Source organism: Neodiprion pinetum, chromosome 4, assembly GCF_021155775.2.
Source record: "Neodiprion pinetum isolate iyNeoPine1 chromosome 4, iyNeoPine1.2, whole genome shotgun sequence".
Classification (NCBI taxonomy): Eukaryota; Metazoa; Arthropoda; class Insecta; order Hymenoptera; family Diprionidae; genus Neodiprion; species Neodiprion pinetum.
Window position 1 is genome coordinate 30952388 of NC_060235.2, and position 15004 is coordinate 30967391.

At 44.2% G+C, this 15004-nt stretch overlaps 1 protein-coding gene and 1 non-coding gene across 2 annotated transcripts; one reads left to right on the top strand and one right to left on the bottom strand.

The window, feature by feature from the left end:
* Nucleotides 1-4780: 4780 nt before the first annotated feature.
* LOC124217318 (cilia- and flagella-associated protein 53) lies at nt 4781-6539 on the bottom strand. The gene is made up of 2 exons (XM_046622726.1): nt 6251-6539; nt 4781-6141 (listed from the first exon to the last, which is right to left on the bottom strand). Exons 1-2 carry the CDS (start codon nt 6537-6539, stop codon nt 4781-4783), a joined length of 1650 nt encoding a protein of 549 aa, XP_046478682.1.
* A 3383-nt stretch (nt 6540-9922) lies between these two features.
* Nucleotides 9923-10073, top strand: LOC124218333 (U1 spliceosomal RNA). The gene has a single exon (XR_006883034.1). It is a non-coding gene; the product is annotated as a U1 spliceosomal RNA (small nuclear RNA).
* The last annotated feature ends 4931 nt before the right edge of the window (nt 10074-15004 follow it).

Below are 15004 nucleotides of genomic sequence, written 5' to 3' on the forward strand. Positions count from 1 at the left end.
ATAACGGTATTGACCCGCGACCCCCGAGGCAACAGAGGTGGCTGCGCAAAAACTAAGAAGCGCTCTGTAGAATTTTCAATAAGGGGGCGGAAGAGAAAGATTAATGCACTGCCGTGAAGGACCGACGAGGAAGACGACGGCAGCGCGTCCGTCAAAAGAACATTTCCGGGGTGGGGTATTTTGCTCCCTTTCTCTTCCACCCCCACCACCGATTCTGCACTCTACAGACTAAGCAATCTCGGTACGTAACTTGCTCACAACGCATGAACGAATCAATTTGCATGTTGCATCAAATGGATCCATGTAAAAGTCTGACGCGTATGTTCGAATATCTTGCTGCAAGCGGTAAAAGTCGAAGCTTCGAACGAATGAATTTCACTGTCAGTTTAATCCCAACTTATCGGTGTATTTCACCCCTATCAAGGGATTGTAGCTTCGGGTATTTCGACTGCGACAAAGCCCGGAAAGAAGGAGACGTTGACCCGTGAATTGCTATTTCGCAGCACCGCTGAAATTTGCGCCATTCGCCACTCTCCGCAAGCTCGATCGTGCCTGAAACCAAGCTGTATGGCTAATGTTTGTTATCTTCTTGCCCGGATGTACCCGGTATGGTATATGTGTGGATGCACGTGTGCCAGATCGGAACGAGATAATGTCGGCGCATTGTAGTTCCGAATTCGTCATTGTTTCCCGTTGCCCAAGTGTCGACAGATATGAAATGAGCAAATATACGGTATGAATAATCAACAGCAGAGTAGTTGTGAGTAGACGTTTTGCAAAATTTGGAAACTCGAGGAATTTATTTCAACGGCAGTTCCTGATCAGCGTGTTAATTCGATATACTGCTCTCGCTAGTCGGGAGAGTTTATAATTTTCAACAGAATTTTCGGCCGATTATATTTCAGGAATATCTACACATTTTCCATTCTAGATTTATTATACCAAATACGGCCTGTCAATGTAACTAGGACAAGTATGTAATAATGCGGAATGTATAACGTGATGGTTGCGAAAAACGTCAATTTTCAGAAATACATTTATTTACTCATGGGAAATAATTTTCACGGATCATTATTTCATATGACGGATGGATTTTTTAGAAATATTCTGTAGCTAGAAAAATTTTGTGGTCCATTTTAAACGAATTGAGCATTTCGTTAGTGTACTAACAAGCACTCATCAACAATAAATTCTGCGATGTTTTTGGTGAAGCTTTTGGATCTCTTAAAATTGAATAAGTAACAGTATTTGCATATTGATATGGAGTATATTTTATATTATACAGTTGGTGGTAATAGTTATCACTTGCAGTTTAATAAATACATTGTCGACATTTTCTGCGAACAAGAATATTATAATATACGATGTATGTTAATATACTCCATCAAATTGCTTGTATTTGAACACGATGCTAATTCGATTACAGTAACTAATATAAGTAAATGTACGTGAAAAAGAAGCGATCGCTATTCGATGGTCCCGAAACAAATTAAAAAAAAATCAGACTCCCTGGATCAAAGAAGTGAAAAAAGTCGTAGCTTATACCCGATGTTCAGCGGCATAGTTTCGCCTCTTTCTAGAGATAATTTACACGACTTTAAAATTACCAGGTCCAGACAAGCGGTTGTTTCTGATTACCAGTTCGAATGGAATGAAAATAGTGTAGGATGCAGAACAGTGCGGAAGGGCTGAACCAGGAGTGAGTGGTGAGGGTCCGCCGCAGTCACAAGGGTTCAATAATTATATCAAGCCGAGTGAGGCATTAGTATGTATTGCCGGCAGCGACAAGTCGAAAGTCTATTCCAGTTCGTATCCTTACATACGAAACCTCGGAGCGTGGATCCACCCCGCGCCCCCTTTCACCCTAGCATAATAAACAGCTACTCTGCATAGCCGTGGGGTTCCTAGCCGGGTACGAGGACCAGATCGGGCCCTATCTTAAAAACGAACACATCTCCGAGCTCGTCCCTGCCCAAGAAGAATGTTGAATTAGTTTCCTAGCCGCTGGAATCCTTTATGCATATTTATCAGCCTTGTCATAAATATAAACACGGTAAACGTAGACAATTAGGTCTGCACCCCGTCGGCCTGATGCTGTGCGACATGCGGCTGGGCGGCAGGGGGGGGGGGATGGGGAGGAGGAGGTCGATTACTTATGTTCTGGTGCAAGAATTCACCTCCAGACCGAGCAAGGTCCAATCCAACCGCGACTGACAATCAGCGTGAAAATTGTCTCAACTCGCGACGTCACGCGAGTAGAGCGAGGGTTAAATACATGTAGCTACTTTTCGTTCCCAGCTCATTAAATTTCTCTTCCTCCCCCTCGAAATGAGAACCGAAATTTAATGATTTTTACAAGCGATCCAAGAACCGGCGAGCTTCTCTTGACGTGAACCTTTTCCACGCAATTATGGTCCCTCCGCGGTGCCCCAAGTACACATCCAATCGCCCGGAGCACACCGACCGCCTGGGCGAAACGGAGGACTCAGGACTCAGGACTGAGGGCTGAGGGAGGGAGGAGGGCGAAGGGGGGTGGGGAGAGGGCACACCGATTCAGCTGGCCCCGGGCGAGGCTGTTGCGAATAAAAGTTGATGGTTATTACGGTCACTGATAAAGCACGTCCTACCGAAAGAAGGTTAGCTTATTTTAAACTCGGTCTTAAAGAGAGCTCTGATCTCTTCCCCCTTCCGGACTCCCAACCCCGTGCCATTTCGATCCCTCGCACCTTCAGACGGCTCGTTCCATCCCTCTCTGAGCAAACGTGGCATCCTGTGGTGATTTCCATCGAAATTCCCTTTGAGATCAATAAGGCTTACTATCGAAATAGAAGACGTTAATCTCGACCCGCCTAACGCCGCGCCCCAAACCCAGGATAATTTTTTATTTAACGGTTAATTTTGGTCGGTTACTATTCCCGGAATTTTATACCGAAAGAGAATGCGAGATCACGTAGAGCCGAGTTTGAACCCAAGCTAGTCTGCGATCCTCCAGCTAAACTCAGTCAACGTTGTCGAGGAGTTCTATTCATCTCCAAGGGCGCACGAGGAATTTCGGCAGGACAAAGGCCCGAGCTTTGAGGTGCGATATTATTTTGCCCATTTCTTTATTCTCTTCTTCTAAAAATTCACCTTCGCGCCTTCTCTCCGTATCTCTGTGAAGGATATCTTGCGCCCTGAAAGGTAAAATATTAAAACAGACACACCAGCCGAAGGTGGCGGCAGGATACCCGATGACACAGAGCAGGTTTTGTAGAACGCGGCAACGTTCCCATCGTGATACGGTAGTCAGGATGTGTACGGGAAGAAGCGGAAGATGTGAACGAAGACAGGGACAGGAATACGCAGCGACGCCACACTTCACCTTTCAACGCGGCACACGCTCTCCTAAGATTAAACTGTCCGCTGGCGGTGATACACTGCTGAGAAATTCAAAGAAAATTCAAAGATCTGGTTTCTTTATCACACGGAGCTTCTTTTACACGTGTATGGGCAGGCGGGCAGGCACATGCACAACTCACACACGTACAACAGTCGCATGGCAGGAATGATTCGTATCTCCAGAGCTATACGGCAGCGCAGAGTTTACGCCATATAGAGAGGTACACACAGTGCGATATATACGCGCTTGTAACTGCTTTTGAATTCGTTCAAAATTTATGAACGAGGTTCCACGAGAAGATTGCAAACTTTATTGCCGGGCGTTTGAAAAATTTAGAAGATCCCGAAGCAGCGATACATCTATTCGGCACAGGCGAGGTTCCCGCACGATCCAAACTTGATCGTTCCAATTTATCGGCTCTGACTTTTCCCGGGTACTTCTGAAAAAGTAAGGAAAGTGAGAGAGAAAAAAACGGGATCCACTCTCGGAAACGGGACGGGTAAAGGCTTATAAACAGGGAACGTGAGGGTGAGAGGGCGACTTTTTCAAAACGATAAACCAATATATGTATAAATCCGCAGGTACTTCCGGTACGAGATGAACTATAAAATTTGGACGGATCTCGCTTGCGCGTATGTGTCATACTTCGGTATCCTTACAAGCACGCGCGGGTTAAGAGGAGAATGAAAATGGATTGAGCCTCGCGAAGCGACGACGTAGGCTATCCAATTTTATGACGAATCCCCGGCCGAGAATTTCATCCTGCTTAACCAATACTCGAAATTGCTTCAAGATTCAATTACGTCGGACGCGGCATAAGAGCCCATGAGCTGCCGGTCCGGCTGCCTTAGGTTCGGCATTGAGAAAAGCACATGGAGCGCGGAGCTGCGAGAAGATATAGAATCAGCCGGAAAGCATGGCCTGATAAGTCTAATAAAACGAACTTTGGACGAAGCAATTGAAGCAATAAATCAAAGGTAATCCTACGGAGGCACTTTTCATTGGAAAGAGTCGCGGCGGCGGACGTGAGCCTTCTCGACTCGGTGTTCAAGCGATGGAGATTTCTTGGTCGGGTATCCGCGGTTAAATCCGCACTTACAAACTGATCTTCTCTCCGTTCTAAACTTATCGGCTTCATCCTCTCCCCAGTCCGATGTCTGAATTATTAAATATACCCGGCATTCGAATTTCGAGATAAAAAACACATGGTCTAAAGTGGTGGCATGCTCCTCAATTTATTCCATTTCACTATTGCAGAAGCTTCTGTATTCCGCTGAGGCGACACTTTTTTGAAAACGAATTCAATATCTCCTTCGCCACGACTTCCTCTTATAGGCATTGCCTGCATTACCGTCTCACTCGTCTGGCAAATTCACCATGAGAATCAAAATCCCTATCAAATCAGCAGATTTCAGCGCGTGGCGGTGGTGGTGGTGGTGGTGGAGGGCAGTAGCACTGTCCCTTCTGTTCGGCATCGTGACGAGCCGCGCACTCCTTGAGCAGCGTCTTGAACGCGTGAGGAGTGATGTGTTCCGAGGCCTCGAGAAGGAGTTTGGTCTGCCTTTGGTACTCCTCTTCCCTCTTGATACCATCCTGGTACATGCGTTGAGCCTCCTCTTTATCCCGACGTCGGACGGCATCGACGTAGCTCTGCTGGGCCTTGAGCTGTAGTCCGTAATGCCTGGCCCTTTCCTTCTTCTGGGATTCGGCGAGTTCGTTGAGCTTAGCGTCGAGATCAAGCTCCTTCTGCAAAAGCAGAGCTTCCCGCTCCTTCTCGCTCTTCTCGCGCTCTTCACGCTCCTGCTTCTCCTTCATCTGGGCCTCACGCCCAGCCATGACTTCGCGCAAGCTTCGCTCTCGAGCTTCCTTGAACTTTCGAATAGCCAACGTGCGTCTAGCTTCGACGTTTCTGTTCGACTCCTCGACGATGGCATCAACCTCAGCGTTTCGTCTCGCCTCTTCCTCCCGGATGGCTTCGAGGTTACTCAAATAGGCGAACATCTCCCGACGTAGTCTCTCCGCCGTCGATGACCGCTCGTTTTTCTCCTTGTCCAGTTCTGCCTCTCCGAGCTCTTTGAACATCAGGTCCATCGCTTTTTCCTCGGCCGCACGCTCCGCCAGTATCTTCTGCCTCTTCATCAGCTGATCCTCCAGCTCCCGCTTCAGCCGCTGACGCTCGTAATTTTCTCTATCAAGATTGCGCTGCTCCTCTTTACGGATGTTCTCCCACATAAGTTGAAGAGCTTCCTGTTGCTCCGCTTTCACCTGTCGCCCTTTAGCCTCCAGGGCTCGCAGCCCGGCTATCTGGTCGTCCAGCGTGCCTCGCACCATTTTTGTCGTCAGTTCGCGCCGTCTGGCCTCCTCGATTTCCCTCCCCTTCTTCGCCTCCACTTCCTTCAGCATCAGGCAGTGCCAAAGCGCGTCCAGCTCCCGTTCCGCTTTACGTTTCGCCTCATTTTCAGCCATCTGCGCCAGGTTGCAGAGCTTCGCGTCCCTCGTCAACTTCTGGGTCTTCTTCTCGCGCGCTTCCAGGCAGCAGGTTAGATACTGCTGCATCCGTTTAGCGGCCACGGTTGCTTGGTGTTCCTCTTCGTGTTTCTTCCGTAGCTCCTCTACCCGCGCCCTCATTTCGTTTATCTTGGAGTCCCCGCCATGCTGAGCCTGGTCGACGATCTCCTTCGTGAAGGCAGCCTCCTCGACCAAGATCATGGCTCGAAGTTTTTCTCGTCGTTTGTTTATCCCATCCTCATACGCCATCATTCCTTAGAGCACATAGAGGTTATCTCTTATAGTGGCATACTTATCGTTTATTACCGAAGAACATACGGGTATCAAAGAGGAATGATTTACTCGTGGACAGCACTTACATACCTTGTTCAACGCTTCGTCGAATGTTCTCTCTCAGCACGCGTTTGTCGGTACGTTTTTCAAAGGCGAATCGACGATTGAGTGCGACGAGTTGCCTGTCCTCTAGCTCCTTGGTTGGGTCAATCTCCGTAGACTTTCGCAGTTCGTAAAACTGTTTCACGTACCGACAGTTCGAGTTTGGTTCGCGCATTCTGTGGGCACAAGACACGTTCGCTGTTCCCGGATAGTCGATCGGGTTGTGTCGGGGCTTCAGCGCCGCGCAAACCGGTGGAGAAAATTCACCGAAATTCATATTTGAAATTTTATTTGAAACACCACCGGACCAGGTTATGGACTACACGCAGCTGATGCTCCGACACGAAGTGCGTCGGGGTTAAGTCGATACCCATCTGTTTTTCGTCGTCAAGGTGACGGCCATTTGACGGTGCCTGTCACTGGCTTCGATGCATTCGTTGAACAAGCGTTACTATCTGAAAATTTTCGATGCACTGCATAGAGTCCACACTCGCATGATATCAGAAATACGCACACAGATAAATAAAATTTTGATCTAACCAATAAATCTAAGGCTTTAAACTGACAGGAGTAAAAAAAAAAACTGAAAAAAATAATTGATAACAAAATTTATGGATCAGAACGTGAAAAAAGAGGGGAGAAAAAGATGGGCTATAAATTATACCGCGGTCTATAGTCTAGACGGTTTTAAACTTTGACGGTAATAAAGACTAGCTCTTATAATGTTATAATGGTCCTTCATCATTAAACTGGAGCCACTTTAAATTGAACTATAAATCCAGGGTCATTTTTATATTGCGGATCTATCAGTCGAACTTATAAGGTGTATGAAAATTTGGCTCATATTCTAGGTAAATGTCTTGTTACACGGTAAAATAAATATCGCGAACGTGCAATGCTCGAAAAACAGCAGTATACTCAATTGTTGCCGGGATACAATGATAATTCAATTTAGCGCGCACCCGACATGCAAAAAATGAACACCAGTTAGCGACGATTAAATTTTCAAAACTTTTCCCTAAAATACCCTTATATTAAGCGGATTAAAAGTGCGGCAACTCGAGAATACGAATCCTATTACGATACCTTTTATATCTCGAAATTCTACCCGCAGAAAAAAGTACTTGGCTATCAAGTGTTGGACTCTTTCAAAAACTCGGCTTACCATTATTTCGGACATTAGGCACACGTGTAAGCTCCACTAATTTGAAAAGAGGGCTTTCGGAAAGGTAGAACAGTGGAACTGGCACGGCGGCCATATTTTTCCTGAAAGAGAACGCGGCAATTTGCTGATCTACATTGAAATATAGAAGAGAAAAGTTTTTCAGCATGGCTAATTCAATAAAACATGCACCTTTCAGAACTTCATTTTAATTCGCTAAATCAGGTTTTATTTGATTTTTTTAAATCTTTTTGTCCCACCCCTTTGAAAACTCGTCATTTCATGAATGTTATGCAGGTGCAAGATTGCACATTTCAGGCCAATTCGGAAGCGGTGCTAGAACCGGGCGGAAAGTCCTCGTCCGCGCTCTTCCGAATTGGCCTAAAACGTGCTATTTTGCACCTGCATTACACGCGTGAAATGACGAATTTTTAAAGGGGTCGAACAAAAAGATTCCGTGTGCAATAAGGGCGTAACGCGCTTTCTTTCCGCCCTCGATACACAATGTAGTATTAACTACTTGCGATGAAAGTGCGCAGAGTTCTCCGAAGAGAATACGCTTGGCCGTAGGATATTCGAAAAGAAATAAGAGTCGGGAATGGATTCGAAAAAGAATCCTTCGACCAAAGCTCCTCTCGGAATCTCGAACATTCGTCTATACGCGACGCAGTATAGTACGTGTTATTAAATTTCATTCATTCGTGTAAGTTTTCCACGATCGATATGCGCATAGATGATGCACGGATAAATGAATAAATGCATTATGGCGGGGTATAAACACAGAGAAGAAAAAGGAATCATCGATCCGAGAATGACGACTCGGACGGGACCCCTTTAAGGAGCAGCCCGCGAATATTTTTCCCGCACGTTGATCCTTCGGCGGCGCGACGTTATTAAAGGAAATGTACGAAAACAGGGGAAAAGAGACGCGATTTATTTACATGCCAAACTTCGAGAGTAAGAGTGGAGCCGTGCAATTGAACCCCGCACCCCCCGCGCCGCTGGGTAGGCACGCTATTTGTTTTCTCGTGGTAATTATCAAATCCCTGACTACCCCAACGGAAAATCACTCCGCCTACGGGCTTGTTGATTTATGGTTCATGTTTTTTTTTCCTCCAGTTTTTTCTTCATCTCATACTCCTATAATGCCGAAATAAATCTGGATTATGTAAATTCAAATTCCATTAGCGACGTGGACCTCTGGTCTTGGCTCATTATACAGTTTAGATTCGTTTAACCCCTCGCCACGGTGTTGCACAAATAATTGGAACATGAGTCTCGCTTTTTTAATGTTTATTTCTTTGTTAAAAATTCAATATAAATTATTCCCCCTGCAGCTCGATTCAATTACGTGAATCCGATAACCCAGTACGCGTTTTTATTTTATATTTTTCGCTCTTCTCTTGCAGCAGGTCAAATTATTTCGTAAACATCATTTTACAGCTGTTACGCGTGATTTTCATCACGGAGCATTTTCATTGTAACAAAATTTCTTTCCACTTCTTCCTTTGTGTTCGAATACCTATCGCAGCATACGATACACCTTGTACAATTATCTTTGCATTTCAAATCAATTTTTTCCTTGATGGAATCACAGCTGATATAATCGATACGTAACAACTCTAAGAAACCGTGCTCGTAAATCATTCCAACCTTATTGAAAGGCATATTGGAAAAAAGGATACCTTGTACGGCAAGACAGGCGTACTTCGATCCCTCAATTTGGTTCACACGCCGAGATTAAAATTACATTTCAATCAACAACAGCGCAGTATTATCGGGTAGGAGAAAAGCTCGGCCATTGACTTATCTGATAACTAATGTACGCACTTGCTACTTAACAGATCCTCGTAGGTTTGCTCCGGTTGTAAATCTTCGGTGGAACGATCTTCGATGGCATATAAACTCTTTGACTTACACCCTCTACGTAACCCGGCTGCATCCATCGAGAGCATAAAATTACTATCATGGGTGTTGATAACGGTTGTTCTTCCGGAGAAAAGTCAGATAAACTACGCCAGCTATCCACACACTACAAAATCATTGCAGCATGTAGCGCAGGGTTTTGCTTTGTCCATTTACCATGAAATAAGAAATTTTTCAGGCATATATTTATTGCCATATTTTCAGCATTGCTATTTCCAACACAAAATGAACGACGAAAGTGCGCGGTTTCATTGGAAACACGGTATTTTTATTATCGCAATATGCTGTTGTAGCCTCGGTTCATACTATTTTTGATCAAATTTGATAGTAATGAAAAAATATGGAATGCTCGTAATCGGCGAGCGTTGAAATACCATTTTTTAAATACCTTCTGCATGAATCTCAACCGAATTTATTTTTATATCACAGACTTTATGTCACGCAGGGCTACGATCGATATGTCGTTACAGATAATTTCAAACCGTTGAATGCGACAGTTGCGAAACATTTGTTTCTCGCGAGTGAAATCATGACAGAAGGAGTAGAAGAAGAGTAAAAATATGAAATTGACTATACTAACCTGGCGTAGGGGACACCATGATCAATATGGTGGTTCCCCCGGGAGTGAGGCATGACTGCTGAACCCTGTAAATATCCCTAACGTGGGTATTTGTGCGTTTAATTTTTGGTAGTGCGGGGCTCTTGCGGTCGCGCAGTCCCCGCGTCGTTCGGTCGAAATGAAACTCAACCACTTCTTTCTTTTTGTTTTGAGTTTGGTTAACGAAGAAGAAGTGGAAGAGATACGTGGAAACAACGGTAATCCAGAAACTTGGGTAAGGCGAGCGTTAAAGTAATACGGTCACGGTTCCAATGAACGGTGCGATGCACTTGTCCCGTTTCAAACTTCTTTCACACACGTGTTACGATACTTTAAAACTTTACGAATTTCCCGACTGTTAACGTCTAGCTCCTCCAACTTCTATCTATTTCCTCTACTGGGATTTAATCTAAACGCGTTACTTACTTTGTTCTGTAGTTTGAGTAACTAACGATAGATTCCACTCGATGTATATCTTCTCTACGCGTCATACCCTGCATTTATCTTTAACGTCACGAAACTTTACGAGGTATGGTCGACGTCCGTATTTACGAAACCTTAATCAAACTGTACAAATACAATGATATGGTATTGTTGCGATTGCAAGGTCTTTCTCAGTTTTCTATACTCGTTGTTAAAGGTATGACAACTTAGGTATCCAGAACTGTGGTATCCGTGCACCCATGGAATTGGGAAAATGTATTACAAAAGTGAAACTGTCAACAGAATACAAGTATCACAAGATGGAATGTTAGCCAGTCATATCTCAGAAAACTGTAGTCCTAGAATCTTATGCAGCTTGACCGTAAAACACAGATTGCGATGACGATTTTTATATAAAAATAAAATACTTCTGAATAAATCTTACCAATTTCTTCTACCGCAGATGAAATTTATCGTTCTTTTTTTCCCGTCACGTCCATGTCAGTAAGCGACCAGTTTTATGAACTTCAAAAACGTAGATTTAATGGAAGCTTAGAAGACACGGGCAAGACAGTTACAATAATATTCCAGCCAAAATAAGAAATATAAAATTTGTAACAACGTCAAAAGTGCCCGAATAAAATTAGACGTGGTAGTAGACAAGTATGAAAATAACGGACTGTTCAATTGCCGGATGACCTGAATTTCACCCTGAGAATTCTACCGTCCGTTATTCAAAGGGTATAAGGAGAGTTCCTTGCGGCAAGTCTATGAATTAAGATTCGAACAATATTAAAGTAAATTATGCGCGCTCCGATGGAAAGCTTATTAGGGTACAACAGCAGAGCAGCGGCGGAAACTCGAGGCATGAAACTGCAAGCGCCCCCAGGATGTCGGGGGGATGTTCGTTACACTGGGCATTCGGTTTAGCCCGTAGATTCGGAGAGTCTTGCACCAGCAGTTTGCTCATCAAGATGATAACGAGGCCCGCGGGATGTTGTACAAAGGCATGCAGACACTGGGGGGAGCCTCGGCTGTTAGCTGCTGGCTGCACCGTCGACTGGCGTCGTCACTTGTGCAATTTCTACACAACGTGCAATGTTCTCGAGAGTCGCGTTCATGTGGGTCTGTCTGGTAGATGCATAATAGACGACGCGCATGCACTATGACGGCATTGCGTCAGAAATTGAACGGTACCTACGTGAATTCAACGTCCGTCAATCTTTGTCTTCGTCGCGGTACGCCGTACGGCTAAATCCCGCGCTGCAGTGAAACAGAAAAGAATGTTAATCACGCACGTATTTTTCCTACCAAACTACGACGGATACACGAGATTCGAAATACCTGGAGACGTGCGGAACGGGTGGGAAAGAGGGCGGGCAATTTTTTAGGATTGATTCCGAGAATTTCTTTCTTTGGCACAGGCAATTTCATCGTCGAGTGGCGTTCCTGCCTTACGAAGTATCAGGCAAGAAAAGAAAGGAAAAATTGGGTAGATCTAATTTCGTGAATGGTAATAAGTGTTTGTCACAGTCTGCCAACCGTCACGGCTGTCTGTAACATTTTCCAATTAACCCCGGTTATAGCAGCTGAAGGGTGAAGCGAGAGGGCAGTGTCAGGGATGAGTGACGGTGTGTCTACGAGTGCGTACGTGTGTATGCGTGCGAGATAGCACCTCGAAATTTCCTTTCACATTTCGTTTCGCCCCGAATCATTCGAGTGGTGCTGTGCTTTTTTCACCCCAAGTAGCATAAAAAGAAAGGTACGAAGAATGAAACTTGTTCGTTTTTTCATTGCATATTCTGGGAAACCGAGATCTCGGAAACTTTTCAAATTCATGCGCTGTATACAGCTGCACAGGAGAAGCGAGATATCGTCCTTTTCTCCCTCATATTATAGGAATTGCTCGAGTCTACGTATGTAACGGCTGCTCGAAGACGAGCCAAAGTTCCTTTACCACCCCTTGCACTGCCCGACAAGAAGCAATAACCTTCCTTAATTTATCCGAATCAGCACTTCGCGGCGCATTATTTTACAGATTCAATTATTCTCCCACCCTCCTCAGGCAGAGATTGTTTCTTGCCACTTTGGCTGCACGATGGTCGAGACTTGACTCCAAATGGATTCCGGGCGGCGATTCAACACGTTGGGTACGCCCAGATCTTATCCGGTATTCCGGCAATGTTTATTGCATGTGACGAATTTCCTTCGTTTAGTCGGCTTCGATGAACGCAATATTGTCATTGCGTCGAATTTCACGGTACATGTGTCTCTTCACTTTGCTCAAAGAACACCAAGCGACCGATGGAATTTCATCATTGGCACATTTCGGCTAATCGTCAAGGATACATCGACCTTTGCCATGCGGCTTCGAAGATATTTTTTGCTTTATAAATTGTCGACGAAGCGATGTCTAGGATCACGTATAAGTATGAGGAGCTGATGTCATTCACGTCATTGGATTTCGCGTTGAGGTCGAGGTTAATTGTTCTCCGATACTTGGCACTGTGGTTTGCAAATATTACAAATTTGTATAAGTTTACGAGCCAGCAAAGCGTGGAACAATTTGCGTTGTCAAATGACGAATTCCGAAATCGTTTTCACGCGGAGAATTCAATAGGTGATGTAGAATGATTAACGTGGCCTAGACATTGAATCTTTTGAAAATTCACTGATTCCTAACCTTTCTCGGTTTATCCTTTCGTCCGGCTTGTCAGATTCTTTGAGCGTTTCCTTACCGGGTAATTTGTAGGCGATGTACGAAAAGCAATTTATTTCACGGAGCTTCTGGGCTTCAGACTCGAATAATTTTCCAGCTTTCACAGCTTTCACGGGACTTCTTTTCATATTGGAGGATCACGGAGAGGCACAAGGTCCAATTTTTCCGCCGCAATTAGCTCGTCGGTAATTATTTTGAATTATTTAAAAAAATTGTAAGCTCGACAAGCGTGTACATAAAGGGTGTGCAAATTACCGCACTTAACTGGTGAGCTTTTTAAATTCGACTTTGTGTCACCATTACGCGTACAAATGTTCCTGCGGAAGTACGTGCTCACTTGTAAAGTTATACTAATGTGTTTTGCGTTAAAAAAAAAAGAAACAAAAAACGTTACCTCGTGTTTTTTCACGCGGAATAATTCAGAGTACGATTTATAAATATATTACATACCTCTTGGGTCATAAATTAGTCGAGTTTCCGGATGAAATGAAATTCACTGCAAGAACATTCGAACTAATTTCCGAATAATCATATTTACTGTTTAAAATTGCAGTTATTTCGGGAAACCATGACCATTTGTACTCTATTCCCCCTTCGAGTTGAAATCTTTTGAACCTTTTTTAGAGCTCGGAGTATTCTAGCAAAATTGAGTTGGAAAATTGAGAGTTCAGACTCCGAGTAAATGCTTAAAGAAGAATTCTCTAGTAGTTGAAAATTAGTTCAACGAACTCATAATCAATGCATGGCCCTATCTCTTGCCGAGTATTTATTTCTAACTTTATAATTGAGTTGAGCAGAAATTCATCTGGCTGACATGATGGGAATAACCTCAGGGCGTTAACGTACCAACATATGATACGAATTTCATTTTGTACGCAACAACACCGTACCACATGAAGATAAGTAGATATACGAAACTTGAGGCATGATAATAATAGTAATAACCACCAAATTGAATAAAAAAAATTCTACACAGAAGTTTTTCTGAACGAATTGCTTGCACCCCCTTTTGCTATATTCGTGAAAACTGCCTGCGGCTTGGCAATGTGAGATTGGAAAGGGAGGATTTATTGTGCGTCTTATTAGCTGGTAGGGTTAATCACATCCACGGTAAACTAATATTCTGAACGCGATCAATATTTATCCGGTAAATAAGAGCCGCTCAATCTCTTTCTAGACGAGATTCGAGTTTCTTACTCGTTCGACTTTTAGGATGAACAACGGAGGGCTAAGGCGAGACCTACATCCGTGCTCGAGGGCTTACAACGCAAAGCACGTCCCCCATTAATAAATCTGCAACATTATAGTCATTTATATCGGCCGGGTTAATAAAGTCCTGTTTCTCTTATCTGAAAAATATTTCATTCAGACTATACACCGTTATAGTATGCCCACCTTATCGCCCTGAAGTACGGTCCGTGAATAGGCAGCGGTAGGTACAGATAGGCACCGTCCAACGACCGTATTCAGATAGGGAAAAAGTCTTGCAAATGGCGTAACACAAGCTGGCCAAGGTGTGAAATGCCACGGCCGATTATACAAAGCAGATTAACAAAGTGTAGGTACAGAGGTTTGGCAATATTTCCTCTTTCGTATTCAACTTTGTGTCACCTCGAGTGACAGGGTTTCACATGTGAAAATGAGAAAAGGATCAACAGTTAGTCAGTCTATCTAAATGTTTTTCACTGTTTCTTCGTGAATCAGTCTTGGCGATCAAGTTTTTCCTGGGTAATGTGCGAGGCTACTCTCGGAACTCTCATTTGTATCTATGGTCGGGACTCTGAAGCCTACCGCAAACGAAACGGACTCGAGGCTCATCTACCTCGAAAGGCTGATGATCGGTTGAGCTCATTAGTTTCTGAAAAAGATGACCGTTGATCATGAAATTACTGTGCTGCCGATTTTCAAGTTTCA